At 45.9% G+C, this 15,073-nt stretch overlaps 1 protein-coding gene across 1 annotated transcript in view; it reads right to left on the bottom strand.

The window, feature by feature from the left end:
- PSD3 (pleckstrin and Sec7 domain containing 3) overlaps positions 1–15,073 on the bottom strand; it is a 94,375-nt gene that overhangs the window by 46,482 nt on the left and 32,820 nt on the right. Inside the window, exon 8 of the mRNA XM_027730891.2 lies at positions 13,103–13,192. Within this exon, the coding sequence (XP_027586692.2) occupies positions 13,103–13,192 (90 nt within the window). The remainder of the gene's footprint in view (positions 1–13,102; positions 13,193–15,073) is intronic.

Here is a 15,073-nt window from a genome sequence, read left to right as displayed (position 1 = left end):
CAGTGACAGGGCATTCAACTAAGACTGTCACTATCACAGCAGACCTCTTTCACCTTCAGGCCTCTCCTCAAATGCAGGGATTTTTTTTCCAACCTGACAGCAATTCTGTGATCACTGCAGATCATCCGGAGGTCTTAACTCTTGCAGAGCATAACCGTTTCACCAACACTACCCCCACACCTAACCAAGCAAAACACTATTAATATTTTAGTTATTTACCTTGCTTTCTTTAGTAGAAAACTCGGAGGAGTTGGAGATTTTCATAGATTTTGACCGATGGGACTGCCGCCAGAGAGATTCTTCTCGGGAGTATTTCACCGAACCTGTGGCTCTCACCCGGACTTTGCTGGTGCTCTGAACACTGTTAACTCCAATCATTTCCAAGAGTGAGTGTATGGGATGGGGAAGAAGAAAGCTACTGGAACTTCCCAATCCCCTGCAGAGGAACTGGAAAAGGTTACGTCTGGAGAGCCCAGGTTCAAGCAATCAGTGTTTGCTTAAAGCACACTAGGCTGTTTTCCCCAGCATCTTCAGGCACAGTGTTTGGAGCCAGCCTGATTGTTCCAGGCATTGCTCACGTCACTGGACTGGGGGGGGGGAGGAAAAAAAGAAAAAGAAGAGGCTGATAGAAACTCCTCCCCTGCTCCGCTCCCCTCTCCAGCATCAACTCCCCCTTCATACACACACCAACAGTGACAGGGAGAGAGGTGGAGAGAAAGATGCTGGAACCAATGCCAGCAGATCAAGCAAGAGATTCATTTTCAGTTCACGGGGCCACACTTCCCTGCCTGCAACAGCCTGGCATGCTCGTTACTGCCTGCAATAACAAAGAACACTGTGAAAAGAGTCTTCAATCACCTGCCAGCTACACACTTCTGGATGTGAGCAATACTGATGGATTCCCAAAGCATTGGAGAAATGAGTGAAAACCCACAACACCATTATGAAGTACTGGCAAGCCTCAGAGAGATGCATCAGCAAATTTCCACAACTCCAAGGGTTTGCACTTACTAGCCAGAGTGCTCAGGGTGCCTTCCCAGGGTGCAAGGGAGAGCAAGACCACTTTCACAAGCTAAAAGGGACTCAGGGGAACTTTCCCGTGGTGGTCAGTGCAAACCAGTGGCAGAGCTGTGAGCAAGCACCTAGGGACTCATCTCCCCACTCGGCATCCAGGAGAGCTGTACCTGTAGCCCTCCACAAGCAAACTGCATGCTTCAGTGGCTGACCCCACCAGCAGTGCAGCCCCCGAGTGGCACCCTTTTTCTCCCTTGTGGGAAACCCACACAGCCTAGTGATGGGAGGGCCACTGCCACAGCCCACGGATGCCAGACGCACTGCTCCAACCCACAGGAGCCTGGCTCCAGGGGTCAGGCACGCTCCAGGCACCTGGAGTCACTCTCCCCCATGCAGGGGGTGAGGGAAGGCCAATCAGTGGGAGCTGGTACTTACTTAGGGGTGGATGCGCTATATAAGGGAAAAGAGGTGTTTACCTCAATGTTGCAAAAGCACCATCATTTCTGGCTCCTGGAGACCCAGAGTGCAGCAGACTGTGCATTGCCATGGCAACATGCTCAGATGAGAGAGAGAGATTTCTCTGCTCTGCTTTGCTCAGCACAGGATCGTGGCAGCTGCCGACACGCACTGGGGCAGGTGGAGCAGCTTGTGCAAGCAGGAAGGCAAAGGTGGACAATGGGGACATTGTCTCCAACCCACGAAGGGCATACAGCTTGTGCAGAAGGAGCACAAGGAGCTGGAACACTCTGCAGCACGGGGACCTCACTGCAGGCTAACATCGAGTTCAGCAACCTGCCCCGTGCCACCAGCTCACCAGGCAGGGCAAGGACAGCAGCAGTGGGGTCAGGGTCTGGGAGGACACCAGAGCCTCTCCCGCCTCTCACACGATGACATACAGGGAGCTGCAAGTCTGTGCATGCGGACAGGGAAAAGGTGTTGCTGCCCTGGCATGCTCGGGTGAATGTCCCCTGCTGAGATGCATCAGGCAGCTGAAAAGCTGGGTGAAGAGGGTCCAGTCCCCATTCACACCTGAGTCCCATTCAGTGTCTGCTGAGCCACACCAAGGCAGACTGGGAGTTTGCTCATCCTATGTCGTGCACAACAGCACCCAGGGGTAGGTAAGATGCAAATGAACTGAGTGGGCTTTTCCTCATGTTACATCTTCTCAATCTTTTGCAATCAGGGATTTCCATCCTTACTGGGCAAATGGCTAGACAGCCACATTATGGTCCTAGGTGCACTTTTGCTCGTAGGAGGTGCTGCTGTCTCCCCAGCACACAGCAGCCTTTCTGACAGCAGTCACCCTTTGCTCATGTTACCCCTAAGGGTGCTACAGGTGGAAATCCTTCCCACAGACTCTAATAGGCATGGACCATGCTGAAGGACAACAGTCAGTGGAGCAGGGAACGGGCAACCTAAATATCAATACAAGAGCTGTCCCTGAGTTGAGAAACTTCTGATTCCTCGCAGATCCTGCCTCCCTCCTGCTTAAGGTACAGATTTCTTTCCTCCCAGACAAAAAGCAAAATGCATCCTCATTTTCACAACAGTCAGGTCTAGCAAGCCCATCCCTACCTCATACATTAAGATCAAATCTCAAAAGTGCTCCAGAGCCTTTTTACACAAACCTGTCATTGCTGGAGAGTAACTGAAATAAACCTTTTTCTCTGGCAACGAGTAATTTCATACTCTTAAGTTACTTGTGCCACTTCCCAAAAGAAAGTGTTATGTTACTTAACCCATCTGAAATTATCCACCGCTAGTGGAAAGGCTTTTCAAAGAAAATCTCTTCTTTGAGGAAATTTTCACTGCAGTCAAACCGCTCCAGATGAGCTAAGCAGCAGGCCCTGACAGGTGCTACGTAAATGGCCACAAATCACTCTCTATCCTAGCAGCCCCCTGCCTTGCAGATTATTCTCACCCTCAGACTTATGAGGCCAACTCCCCAAGCACCCTCAACACATCTGAAATAATTATATTCCCTAAATATCGCACACAGACCTAGGCCAATGTCAATTACACAGAGCAATTTTATTATTAAACACAAGCTAGACTGAATCACAGCAATATTTCTCTGGCCCACAGCACTGTCACTGCTGCCTAACTGCAGCAGTTCACAAAGCATTCTCTGAGCTGAGGTTAGCAGATCCTCAGGTAGGACAGGAACCCTCCTCCATGATGGGGTCTTACTCCATGAAGGAACAGGTCTGTTTCTTCTGTAAACTAGCAGCAGTCCAAAACTCCAAGGGTGACAGGCTGTCCTTTTTTTTTTTCCCCCAACTGACTATGAAAAACACTTCTTGCCTCACACCCTCCCAAAAAGAGAGAGCCTCCTGAGATCATGCTTTTAAAGCCCTAAATGTCTTCAGATTAGGGATCTGGTTTAGATTTCATCAGTGCCCCTGATTTTCATCTGCAAGCGATAATACAATCTTGTACTCCTGGCTGAGCCAGTATCCTGTGTACACACTGACTGTATTTCGGGGAAAGACCACTCTTCGACATCAGAGAAGACCCACCATTTTAGGAATCAGCATGCATATAGGATTAATTTATGTGTGTAGTTGAACAACTGGGATTTCTGAGGGAGAAGTGCATTGTTAGCATAAACAGAGGGATGGAAGGGATGTTTTTGAAGAGGGGCTGAAATAGCTGTGCTATATCAGAAAAATGAAAGCTGACCACACCCAGGGGACCCTCCAGGTGCGTCAAGAAGTCATAATCTTCCCCTAGTTCAGAGGCCAGCAAAGCGCTGGTAGGAATGGGGCAGAATGCATATATTAATTTAGTCAGTGACACCACTGGAGCGACCAAAAGGATTGTGACCCTATCTGTGGACCTTCCCTATGCGTTCCTCTAAGTAACAAATCATAAACCAGGAGGAAAATTTTAAACTTTGAGACAACACAGATGCAGGAGGGGAAAACCACAGTCTCCATTATTCCTTCCATTTCATCCTTTTAAAGCTGCACAAAACCTCCTCACCTGTGACAGGAACAACGTCAGACTACATCACTCATGGAGGAAACGGGCAGCTGTTCCAACTCACTCTGCAATAAGCTCCTTCCCATCTGTTCCTCCCACCAGTCAAGCTTCCCTGGGAGGCGAAACATACTCAGTCCTTGCTTGGTCCTCCTGATGTCATTCAGCGAATCAATAACAAAAGAAATAAAGCTGCAGAATTCAAAGTAAAATTCAGCATTGGCTTTTGGCTCCAAACCCAAGGACATCACTGTATCTGAAGAACTCCAATGTCCTCAAACAAAGCCAAAAGAATCCATTAGCATCACTTAAGCCTGATGCCGGTGACAAAAGCACAAACAACAAAAGCTGACAAAATACATAAACACACACCCACCAATTACTTAAAATTTACCCTCCAAAGCCAGTAATGTATTTGTACAGAACAGAAAGGTGGAACTATTTAATGCTGCCATTAAATGCTGTTTGTTAAATAAACAACACTAAATCTCTCATAAGCTTGCTTTCCTTCTTCCTTCATCCGTTTTTATTCCTCCTCAAAACAGAAACGGAGGGGAAAGTTAATTCTGTTGGATAAGCTACTCACACACGATGGCTACAGAACTGGAGCTTAACAACCGCTCAACAGCAACATTCCTGTAATATTAAGATAATGATTTCTGAGATCTGCTGACTAGGGGGAGCTGACAATCAATATTAAATCTAAATGTCTACAACTGCCATCCCTGTGAACAGCAGAAATAGTAGAGCAACCATTTCATTTCTACATGCATAAGCAATCAGGTCAACAGGAATCCTAGCAGGGTAACAGCAGGAATGGTGGGAGAATGATGGATGACCACGTGAGGGCAACTGAAGTCTCTGTGTTACACGAGGAGCATGTTAAAAGCACATCCACAATCAGCTGGCTCGTGATCACAGCACAAGTCTTTACAAATGACATTTTACATCAATAAGCCCCTAAACCGGAGCAGAGCGGCAAAACCATAATGGCTGGTAGAAGATCAAAACAATCCTGGTATCATTGTACCTCTCTGGGATCCATGTTGCACCCTAAGCCAAAAGAAACGACTCCTAAGGTAGGTGCCCTGCTGAGAATGACAGGAGACCACAGGGTTAATGAAAACAAGCTGCTTGATAATGACAGCATGCAAAAAAATCATGCCCCCTGTTATCCTCATTAGCACTGCAAGTGAGGAGGTGCCTTCAGCCATCTTCATGTTCCCTGCAGCAGATATGAAAACAGCTGTTTCACAGACTAGCTGTTGTACTTCCTGGCAAATCACTGTAGTATCCAAGGGAAGAAGTTTCTCATCTTGAATTTCTCCTTTCAGGAATTATCATCTGCTGTCAACAGAGCTGACAAAAAGTGAGCCACATAGTAGGCATCAACTAACACAGACCACCAAGTTCCTTAAGTTAAAGCTGCCAAATGTAGCTAAAGAAAACAGCAGCACCTTGAACAAATCTGTAAAAGCACCAAAACCCTAAAATTCTGCATGGCTGTGACAGAAACCCACAGGAAGGTGAACCAAGAACTGATGCAAAGCCTACAAAACTATCTCAGATCAGCTGCACACAACCTCTGCCTCTGTCCTTGCAGCGAGCATGCTTAGCTTAGAGTCAACAGCACCGAAATAAACCCCTCACCACCCAGCACTCCCACAGAGATCTCCATAAAAAAAAAATGAAAAACAACCACTCTCCAAGGCTTCTGATTCAGACAGCAAACACAGTAACAACAAAAAGGAAAAGGGGAAAAGAAGGAGAGGAAAAGGGGGGGAAAGGAAGAGGGAGGAAATGAAGAGAGGAGAAAGGAAGAGCGGGGGGAAAGGAAGAGGGGGGAGAGGAAGAGTGGGGGAAAGGAAGACTGGAGGAAAGATAGGGGGGCAAAAAGAAAGGGGAGTGGAAGAGGGAGAAGTGGGAGAAGAGAGAGGGAGGAAGGGAATGGAGGCCACTCTGACATCCACACAGGTTTCAAGTCACCTATGCTTGTAAGTATTGCACTACGGAAGAAGCAGCTCCAGGGGGAAAAACAGACATAGGCTTTGAAATCCTCTTCCTGCAGGTACCTATGAACGCACCTATGGAGTCATGTCTGGCTGCCTTGCACCAAAAGCAGATGAAATCCTTTCTGAACCACACGATGCCTCTTCCAGAACCCATCTGTCAACAGGGCAGAAAACCAGTCCCTTGGGTTTGCCCCGTATTTGTACCAGGATCTTGTGAACACTTAATCATTCAAGGAAGTATGACCTCTGAAGGAAACTAAATGTTCCATTTAACATCACAGGAAGGGAGAAAAAGCATTTTCAAAATTTAAGGGTCAACCTAGCACTCTTGTTTGAAAGAAAACAGTGTAAGTGGGTCAGAGAAAAAATAGTCAAATGCCATTTGAAAAGTTGGTGATAAATGGAAGGAACACCAAAGATTTATACAGCAATAATCCTAAAACTGGTGGAAGTAATGTTCTCTCCTCTTCTTTTTTTTTTTTTTTAATATGGTATAAATTATATTCCTACTCCTCCTTCCCTGGAGATGCAGCACAGAACTTAAATTTCAAGCAGATCAGTGGGTGGAAGATCAAAGAATGTTTTTCAGAATTTGTTTTCTACCTACATGGAGGTGGGAGTAATATGTCATAGGGACCAAAATGTATGTGTGACATTGTATTAGAGATTTCCCAGCCTGAAAAGAGCCCAGAATTCCTCCTTCAAAGTGGCAGAGCACATCATTCCTGGAGACTACCAGTCTGTATCCTCCACATTGACAGCATAAGAAATGGTAAGCTCCGAAGGGTGACATTTATCCTTGGGAGCTGCTACGTATTTCAGTTAAAGTGGGAGACAACTAACAGCCTTGGCTATCTGATAGGCTGTCAGTTGAAGCTAAACATCAAATATTCCCTTGTCTGATCAACCTAGACAAGACGCAGCAGAGACCTTGCCTCCACAGATGAAAATTAACCCCCCAAACATTCATTATAAGCCTAGCATTGAGCCATGTAATTGCAGCCAGTAGTAATGGAAATTCTTAGCTGACTCTGCTTGGGTTTCACTCCTTGCTGACACAAAAGCCTGGTAGACTAGGTGAGATCTTTTGAATAACAATTGGAAAGTAAAGAGATGAAAGGTTGGAGGAGCAAAAATAAATCAGAGAAATGCAGATCGTGAAAGCAGGAACAGGTCTATCCTGAAATGTTGGTTCCTAGTGAGATAAGCAACCCCCTAGTACCATGCCTAGACTATGAAGGGCAATCCTTATTCTTGGATCCCCCATTACAAAATTTTATGGTTTAAGCCCTGTACAAAATACTGCTTTCTCTGCTCAGACACACAGCATTAGGCTTTTGCTATGATGAGGCTTTCTTCAACATGATATCTGAGCTTACTTGACCAGAGAAAAAATACACAGATTTCAGATTTTTCTTTTTATATGCATTGAACCAAGTTCCTGGAATGCAAAAAGAAAATACACTTGCATTTGAACAGGGCAGGAAGGTGTCAGGATCTCTGTTATTCGAGGTATACAAAGCAATGCACACACCATCAAAACCTGGTTCAATTCACAGCTCTGCACAGGCATGATGAGCGGTTATTACTCTTAAAAGGCTGAATGACAACTCCCAAAAAATTGCAAGCCAAAGGAAACAAAGATCATCACAGCAGGAAGGCTCTCACCAAGGATGGGAGAGGAGTGAAGATAAGTCAGATGTTCCCTTCAGTCACTACAGCTCTGTGTCTCCTAAGAGAGGATGCTTTCACAAACAACTGCTGAAGACCAGGATTAATGATTCCATCCTGCATTCCCTGACTTTTATACTGCCAGATTAGACTCTGCTGTCTCCTAGCAGCTGAAAGGGGCCTTCAGCAACAGATCTTCCATTTCATACAAATAAGAAATGGCCCAGAAATATTATTTCCAACAGAAATATTTTTAAGAGGAAAAGCTTTATTTTGGGGGAGAAATATCAAGGCAGAGCTCTGTCTTCTTCAGTGAAGCAAAGACACTTGGTCCCCTCCAACCCTTCCTCTGCCCACAACTGCAGGGTGCTTGAGCAGTCAGTGCTGTCCCCCTGGAGGCCTTCTGGCATGCTGCCACATGCTCCTGTCTCCCCAAATTCATCAGGCTTCCCTGGAAAGTGGGCATTTCTTGCCATCGAGGAAATGGATGGAGTGCAGAGACTGGAGTGCTGATGAGAGCAATTAGGGTGTACACAACAGCCCGATCAGTGTGATTTCCTCTGTGTAAAGGAAGGGCTGGGGGTGTGTTGGAAGGAGTCAGCCACCTGATGCTCATTCCCTTTTCTCCGCTAAATACCTGAAATGATTGGAATGGATGAAGCAAGATGCCACTAATTCACTTTACACTCAGTGTTCGTTTTGGAGGTCTTTTAAAGGGGATTTAAAAAAAAGGGAGAGAGAGGAGGAGGCAGAAAGACAGTGGCAAAGAAAAAAATAAAATCCTTAATTAAAGTGCAGGGAACTGACAGCAAAATTAGATAAACCCTACCTTGCAGTTTCTACAGGAAATTGCATATCCCAGGAATCCTGATCAAGAACTCAGATCATTTAGGAAATTAAGGAGGACTGGAGAGTTCAGCACCAGCAACTCTTAAGTTAATTTGGTCACTTCATTACAGTGCTTCTGCAGGAGATAAGGTCTATCCAAAAAACAGCCTTTGAGAAAAAGCAGATCTTTTAACCATCAGAAGTCCCTGCCAGGATGATGCTAGCCAAGTCCCTGCAGGGCATACCAGGTGCCTCAGCGTGATGGAGGTTCCCAGGCAGTACAACGGGTCAATGAAAAGCTACCACCTCCTACCAGAAGACACACAGCCAGGTCTGACCCCCTCACGACCAGTGCCCGTGTCACAGGGCAGCACAGCCACCAGAGTCAGCCCCGTGTCAGAGCCTGGGTGATGCCCCTGACTCCATGAACAAGGTACCCTGGACACTGTAAATGCAGAGGATATTTACTCATGCAGGACAGGTGGTACTTTGTACACACCCTGACGACAGAGCACCCCTCCCAGGACACTGCCTAACAAAAGCAGGGACCCATTTCCTCAGAGGAGACTCCTTGCAGGCTCTCTGGACCACAGTATTTTCTCTCCTTGCATATGAAAGGCCTTGTCACTGCCACCTTGACGGAGTGGACTCCCACACACCTTGCCACAAGGTGACAAGATGAAGACACGATGGCCAGCACAGTACTGGCACTTTATCTGTGGGAACCACAGTGCTGGTAGGAAGTGAAGCAACCATGCATGGCCAAAAAGTAGGCTCTTTCCAAGCCAGTCTCCTTCTCATTCCAGAAAATCTTGTGAAGACCAGCTTTAAAGAAGGCTGTGGTGTCACTATAGAGTGTCACTATACCAGATTAAAACTGGTATGAGCATGTGAGAAAGGAGCCACTCCTACGCTGTAATCATGAGGTTCTTGACATTGCCAAACTGTCAGACTGATTTTGTTATTTTCCATGTAGGGAGACCCTAGTAATGGCTTCCCTTTCTACAGCAATAAGAGAACAATGGTCTGGTCATGACTCCCTTAGGCTAACAACCCACAGGTTGAACTTAGTTGTTTTAACTGTTTCTGCTGTTAAACTGTTCAGCTCTCTATTCATGGTGGTGCTCCTTCTGCTCCTTACCTCTGCAGCAGCTAATCTGGGATGCTGGGTAACTCCACTCCTAGGAGATGAGAGCTGCAGCTGGGTCTCTTTGTCTCACTCAAGTCCCTGTAAACCTGTCACTCATCCCCACTTGTGAATGCTGGTAACTATGTGATTCATTAACAGCCTTAGGATCAAGCACTGAGCCACTCCAGAGCACAGTACTGCAGCACTAGCAAGAACACACAGTGGTCACAACTCTTAGTATTTAGCACTCCTTCCAACGCCTCAACTCACCTGATCAAAACAACCTTTGCTACAGTATAAGATCAAGGCTGAAATTTAGGATTACCTTGCCTGATAACAGCTTGGCACAACATAAAATTATTTGCATGCTTGGACTGTGACAGCTCAAAGGATGGTAGTTTCAAGAAGTCTTCCTGCTTTTGAAAAAATTAACTTTCAATAACCTTAGTCTGCCTGATTTAAGGCAGTCCTGACTCACCTTCTACATCAGCCAGACCCACAGAGATAGATGATCCTGATTTACACTAGAGAGAAAAATCTCAGCTTGGGAAGGTGGTTCTCATTTACAAGGAATTTGTTCTAGTTTGAAGGCATACAGGAACCCTGAAGTTAAGTATAAACTATCACTCTCTGGTCAGAATGCACTGTCAGTACACAACTGGAAATCAGGCTACTGTCTCCAAGTCCAATCTTTACTAGCAGCTGATGGCAGATAAATGGGATGTGGGATGGACAGTCAAACTGGAGCTAAGCTGAAGTAAAAGGCAAGGTACATATATATCTGCTTGCCTGGTAAAGTACTGAATATATGAATACTGAAAGCAGATCCCATGGGGAGAAGAATGCTTTTAATCACAGTTTGACACATTTGTCTTTATGGGTCCCAACTTTAAAAGCAACCTCAGATCTCACTAAAGGAATGAGGAAAAAGAAAAGGCAATGAATCTTTGTGCAGAAGGGTGTATGAAAGCAGAACTTTTTTCAGTGTTAATGAACAGACAGCAAGACACAAGGTGAGCAAGATCATATTAGCATTTCTCATTTCTATCTCTAACCAGAGTAAAATATCTGTTCTCAAAGCACTGACAGCAACACACTGAGAATCAGGTCATGAAGGCCTTGTGGTGTTCACCAAAAATGTTCTCATCGTTGGGAAAAAACTTGACAAAACAAAAAGATGGCTCCCTCAGAGAAGTGTAAAGAAAGGAGCAACTGGATTTGATGTCCCGAGTTTTCTGAGGCTGATAGCAAAGAAGTGTGTCACTCCTCAGATGCTGATGTCTGCCCCTTGATGGGTTATTTTCCTATCCAGACAAAACACTCAGGGCCACACTCTGCACTCAGCAGCACCACAGGTGAAGGGACTGACTGAAGACAATGTCTGATCAATGCCTGTCAGTCGGCTGTCCTGGATAGCCCCAGCAGTATTTGCCCCCCTAACACTGTGAACCAGATCCACAGCAAATGCTGCACGGAGCTTCACGAGCCCTGGATGAACACTCCGCTCTCCCTGGTCTTCTTTCCCCTCCAGCATTGTTCAGCTTTGCTCCAGGACTCAGCAGAGCTTCACAGAGCGGTGCAGCAGAGCTACAAGGAGAACACAGAGAGACTGGAGAGGCAGAAAAGCCCACTTGCTTCCCCTCGGGTCCGCATTACTCACCCGTGGGTGCTTTGGACCTCACTCCCACAGGGACACACTGCCACCCTGTGGAAACTGTTCCTCCTCTCGCAGGCAGCTGGGGAAGGACGCAGGAGGATGGCTTGCAGCCTCACCAAAGCCCATTAGCTACACTGCTAATGCAGCAGCAAGCCAAATGCACTTTGGTGCTGTGCTGAAGCAGAGCTCTGTGAATTTAATTTATTGAGACTAATGCAAAATTAATTTCTGCTAAGTCTTTGTAATCACACAGTTAGTGGCAGGGTGGCTGCTGTGGACACAGGAGGTACTGAAATGCACAATTACTACCACTCGCTCCACTGATAAATTAAAAACCAAAGGTCAGTTCATCAGCCAATCTTCAGACAAGCCAGATGAGAGACCAAGGCTGGGATTCACCTCTGTCCTCAAGACATCAAGGCAGCACATAAAAAAGGGCAGAAAGCCCCACGTGAAGTGGGACATTGACACTGAACTTTTTCTATCTGTCTACATCTAAAAAATCCTGACCCCTGATCCTTGCTTTGGACAGCCCAGAGAAGAGCCAGGCAGACTCAGCATTAGCAGGTGAGCACTAAACACCAAGGTACACCCCCAGCTGCATAATTCTGTCAGCAGGAAAACAAACAGCAGGTGAGCACCAGCAGAAGTCTCTCATCAGTGCACTCAGAAGGTTATTTAAACACAATTTGGAGATCTACTTATTCAATAAGGGCTGTAATTAGCCTGCAAATTAATCTCAACACATCCCTCTATGGCAAACTGAGAAATGAGACTCCTTGCGGGAAAAAGAAATTCAAGTGTTGCTGCTGACACTGTATCAAGATTTAAAAATCACAGACGTTAAATCTAAAATAAAGGGGTGTTGAGTTTATATTCCTCACTTCTTAGTAAGATCTCAGGCAGGAGGGCCCAACAAAAAGCTCCCTGAAGAGGCTGGAGAAACTGAAGAAACCACCAATACGAGAAAACAAAGTCTGCCACTTGTAACCATGCAGGTACATCTGTATTTCACAATGGGCCTGACACAAAACCCATAGAAGAGATAGCAACTCTTTTGATTTATTTCAGTAGGCTTTGGGTCAGCTCTCAGATGCAGCAGCCTCTTATTTTTATTTCCATCACAATAAAATAAAATTAAGAACTCTAGTGTATGCGCACCTGCCTTCATTCAAACAGACTGCTGTTTCATGCCAGCAATCAGACAAAAAAGAAGTGAAACATTCTCATTATTATTGACAATGAAACAAGATTTGTCCTGCTCAGCCTTCTTCCCTGTTCTTCATATTTAACTCCTGGCACAAACTTAATGAACAAAACGCGAAGCAAAGCAGCCTGTGCCAGACAGCACATTATAATCTGAAATTACATCTCCAGTTCTAATGTGAAAACCCCAAAGCACCTTTGATGAAAAAACACACATGCCCTCCAGATACACAGAGATCAAGATTAGCTCTTAAGTATTCAAAGTCAAAACCAACTGGCTGCTTCTGCCCAGTGTAATCAGGAGACAGCGCTGTGGGTTGGCACGGGCACAGGACTTTACAAGGCACACAGCTCTGGAGCCAGCCCTGATGGAGTTCAGTCTCGCCTCTCTGTGCTGCAGAGAATCTCAATCACTATCAAGTGAAGGCAAGAGGGAAAACAACAGAATAAACACTGTATATATTATGTATGTTCTGGGAGGAGAAACATGCCCATTGCTTGTCATGTCTGACAATTAAGATTCAGGAAACGCAAGACACAGTGTTCCGTTTTGAAGCTTCTCTCAGTAAAAACGAAACCCACGTTCTGTAGTTAATTCCTTACCTTCAACAGTCCTTTCGGGAAGTCTTTGCCATCGTTCATCCCTTGAAGGTTAGCAACGAACTCTTGGCAGGTCATCTTTTTCCCAATGTTCTGGAAGGGATGTCAGAGAAACACAGCATCATATTCCTGCTGCTTTCCAAAATGACATGAGTGAGCAACATCAGATTATATGCATCTCCCTGCTCTCATTTTAAGCCCAAGGCAGGCAGCACTAAGAAAGCATTCACGAGATTACTCAGAGACAAGTATCCTTGTATGCATACAGCTAGAAAAGGGAAGGTGCTTTTGCACCAAAGGGCCCACACACCCATCCAAAAAGAAAAACAGCTTAATACTGGGGGTAATGAAGAGGGCAATGATGAAGCTCTCTAGTATCTCCATGGTGCCTTACATCCACATCTCAAAAGGCTCTACCAGCCTCTGATAGAAAAGCTCTACCTGAATCTGCTGTGGGGCACAAGGGAACAGCTGACTGAAGTCCCTTCCAGACCTTTCTCTTACAATTTCCAACGTTCCCTTCAAGTATCAACTGCCCTGAGTTGCAGTACGATGCCCAGAAGCAGCCATTACCTCTTCTGATTAACAGGCTGAGGCTGCCTTGATATTTCCATAAGACTGTTCTCATTTCTCTCTTCTCTGTTCTCTCTTCTCTTATTCTCAGACTGAGAGTTGTCCAACTGAGCCACAAATGGCAAAGGAACAGCTATGTTCATGTAGGACCCCAACTGTTCCATACAGAGGCCTGAGGTTGCTCTAACTGCTCTTGAATCCCAGTCTCCATCACCCTTCAGAGAAAGTGTCTGTACTCAGTCCCCCAGGTGCTAGAAGTCCCATGCTTAGCATGTGGGGAGCCTTGTGCAGGGGCAGCAATGACAACACTGCATTGATGAAAAGGAAAACAAAAGAGATCTGAGAAAAGGAAAGCAGCCTGAGGCGAGCTGTGAAACATGGTAAAGGCAGAGGAAAAACAGGGCCCTGTGATGATCATGGTATCTCTGGGGATGGCACTCTGCCAGTCAAGAGAAAGGGGTGAAAGATGACTTCTCCATGGTCAGGGTATGCTTTGCCTGCAGAAATACAGCAGAAGAGCTTTGTGCAAAGACAGCGTCTTGGGCTAGAAGCAAGAGCCCAAACTAATACACGAGTGAAGCTCAAAGGAGAGCACCAGTAGGTAAAACAAGTCATTTAATGTTACAGTTACATGACAGCTTGGACTGCACATCCTCTGCTTCCCTTTCATAATGTTGGATTAGGGAGAGATGGAAAACCACCAAATCCTGACCATCAGCCTCACCTACCCAGAAAAGAAAATCCCACAGCTTGTGGCCAGCACAAACCCACAGAAAGAAGGCAAGCAATAATACCAGAACAATGCACAGCTTCCTACACACAACAAGAAGGCTCCTGGCAACACAGTCTGGCTGTAACTCTGGGTCTCTGGTTGCTAAGATTGCAGAATGCAGCTCACAACTGCAGTCTTCAGGTGCAGGCTGGAGCTGGTCTAGTAGACTTGCAAATGCTTTCCCTTCTCACCGAGACTTCAGCCTGCTTCTGTTTCTTTCCTCCACGCAGCAGTTTGCAGCTTCCCCACAGTGAACAGCAGATTCAACAGATTCCCAACAGCAATGTGGCACTGCAGACAAATGGCTGTTTTGGTCCAGGACCAAAGCTAACATCTCTGCACAGTGCCACAGAGGTTCCACAAGATGGGCCTGGTGTTTAGAGATACCTTAAGAGTCTCTAGTTCCCACCTGGGTGACTACCTCTGTGCAGAGGAGCAAGCGTGCATCTCCAAGACCCAGCTAGCCAAAATTATTAAGTTACAAAGAGAATGAAATGTGACAAGACAGGGAAAATAGAGGGATAAGTAAGAGTTTGTCTACAAGAGCATAAAGGAAGTGTGAACTGAGCAGAGCAGCAGCACCACAGCCCCACAAGCAGTTGAGCTTATTGTGAAATAAGTGTCTGCAC

The sequence above is a fragment of the Pipra filicauda genome, unplaced genomic scaffold, assembly GCF_003945595.2.
Source record: "Pipra filicauda isolate LSUMZ 115617 unplaced genomic scaffold, ASM394559v2 scaffold163_size1657671_pilon, whole genome shotgun sequence".
Classification (NCBI taxonomy): Eukaryota; Metazoa; Chordata; class Aves; order Passeriformes; family Pipridae; genus Pipra; species Pipra filicauda.
Note: the sequence above shows the minus strand (reverse complement) of the source record. Positions and strands in the feature narration are given on the sequence as shown.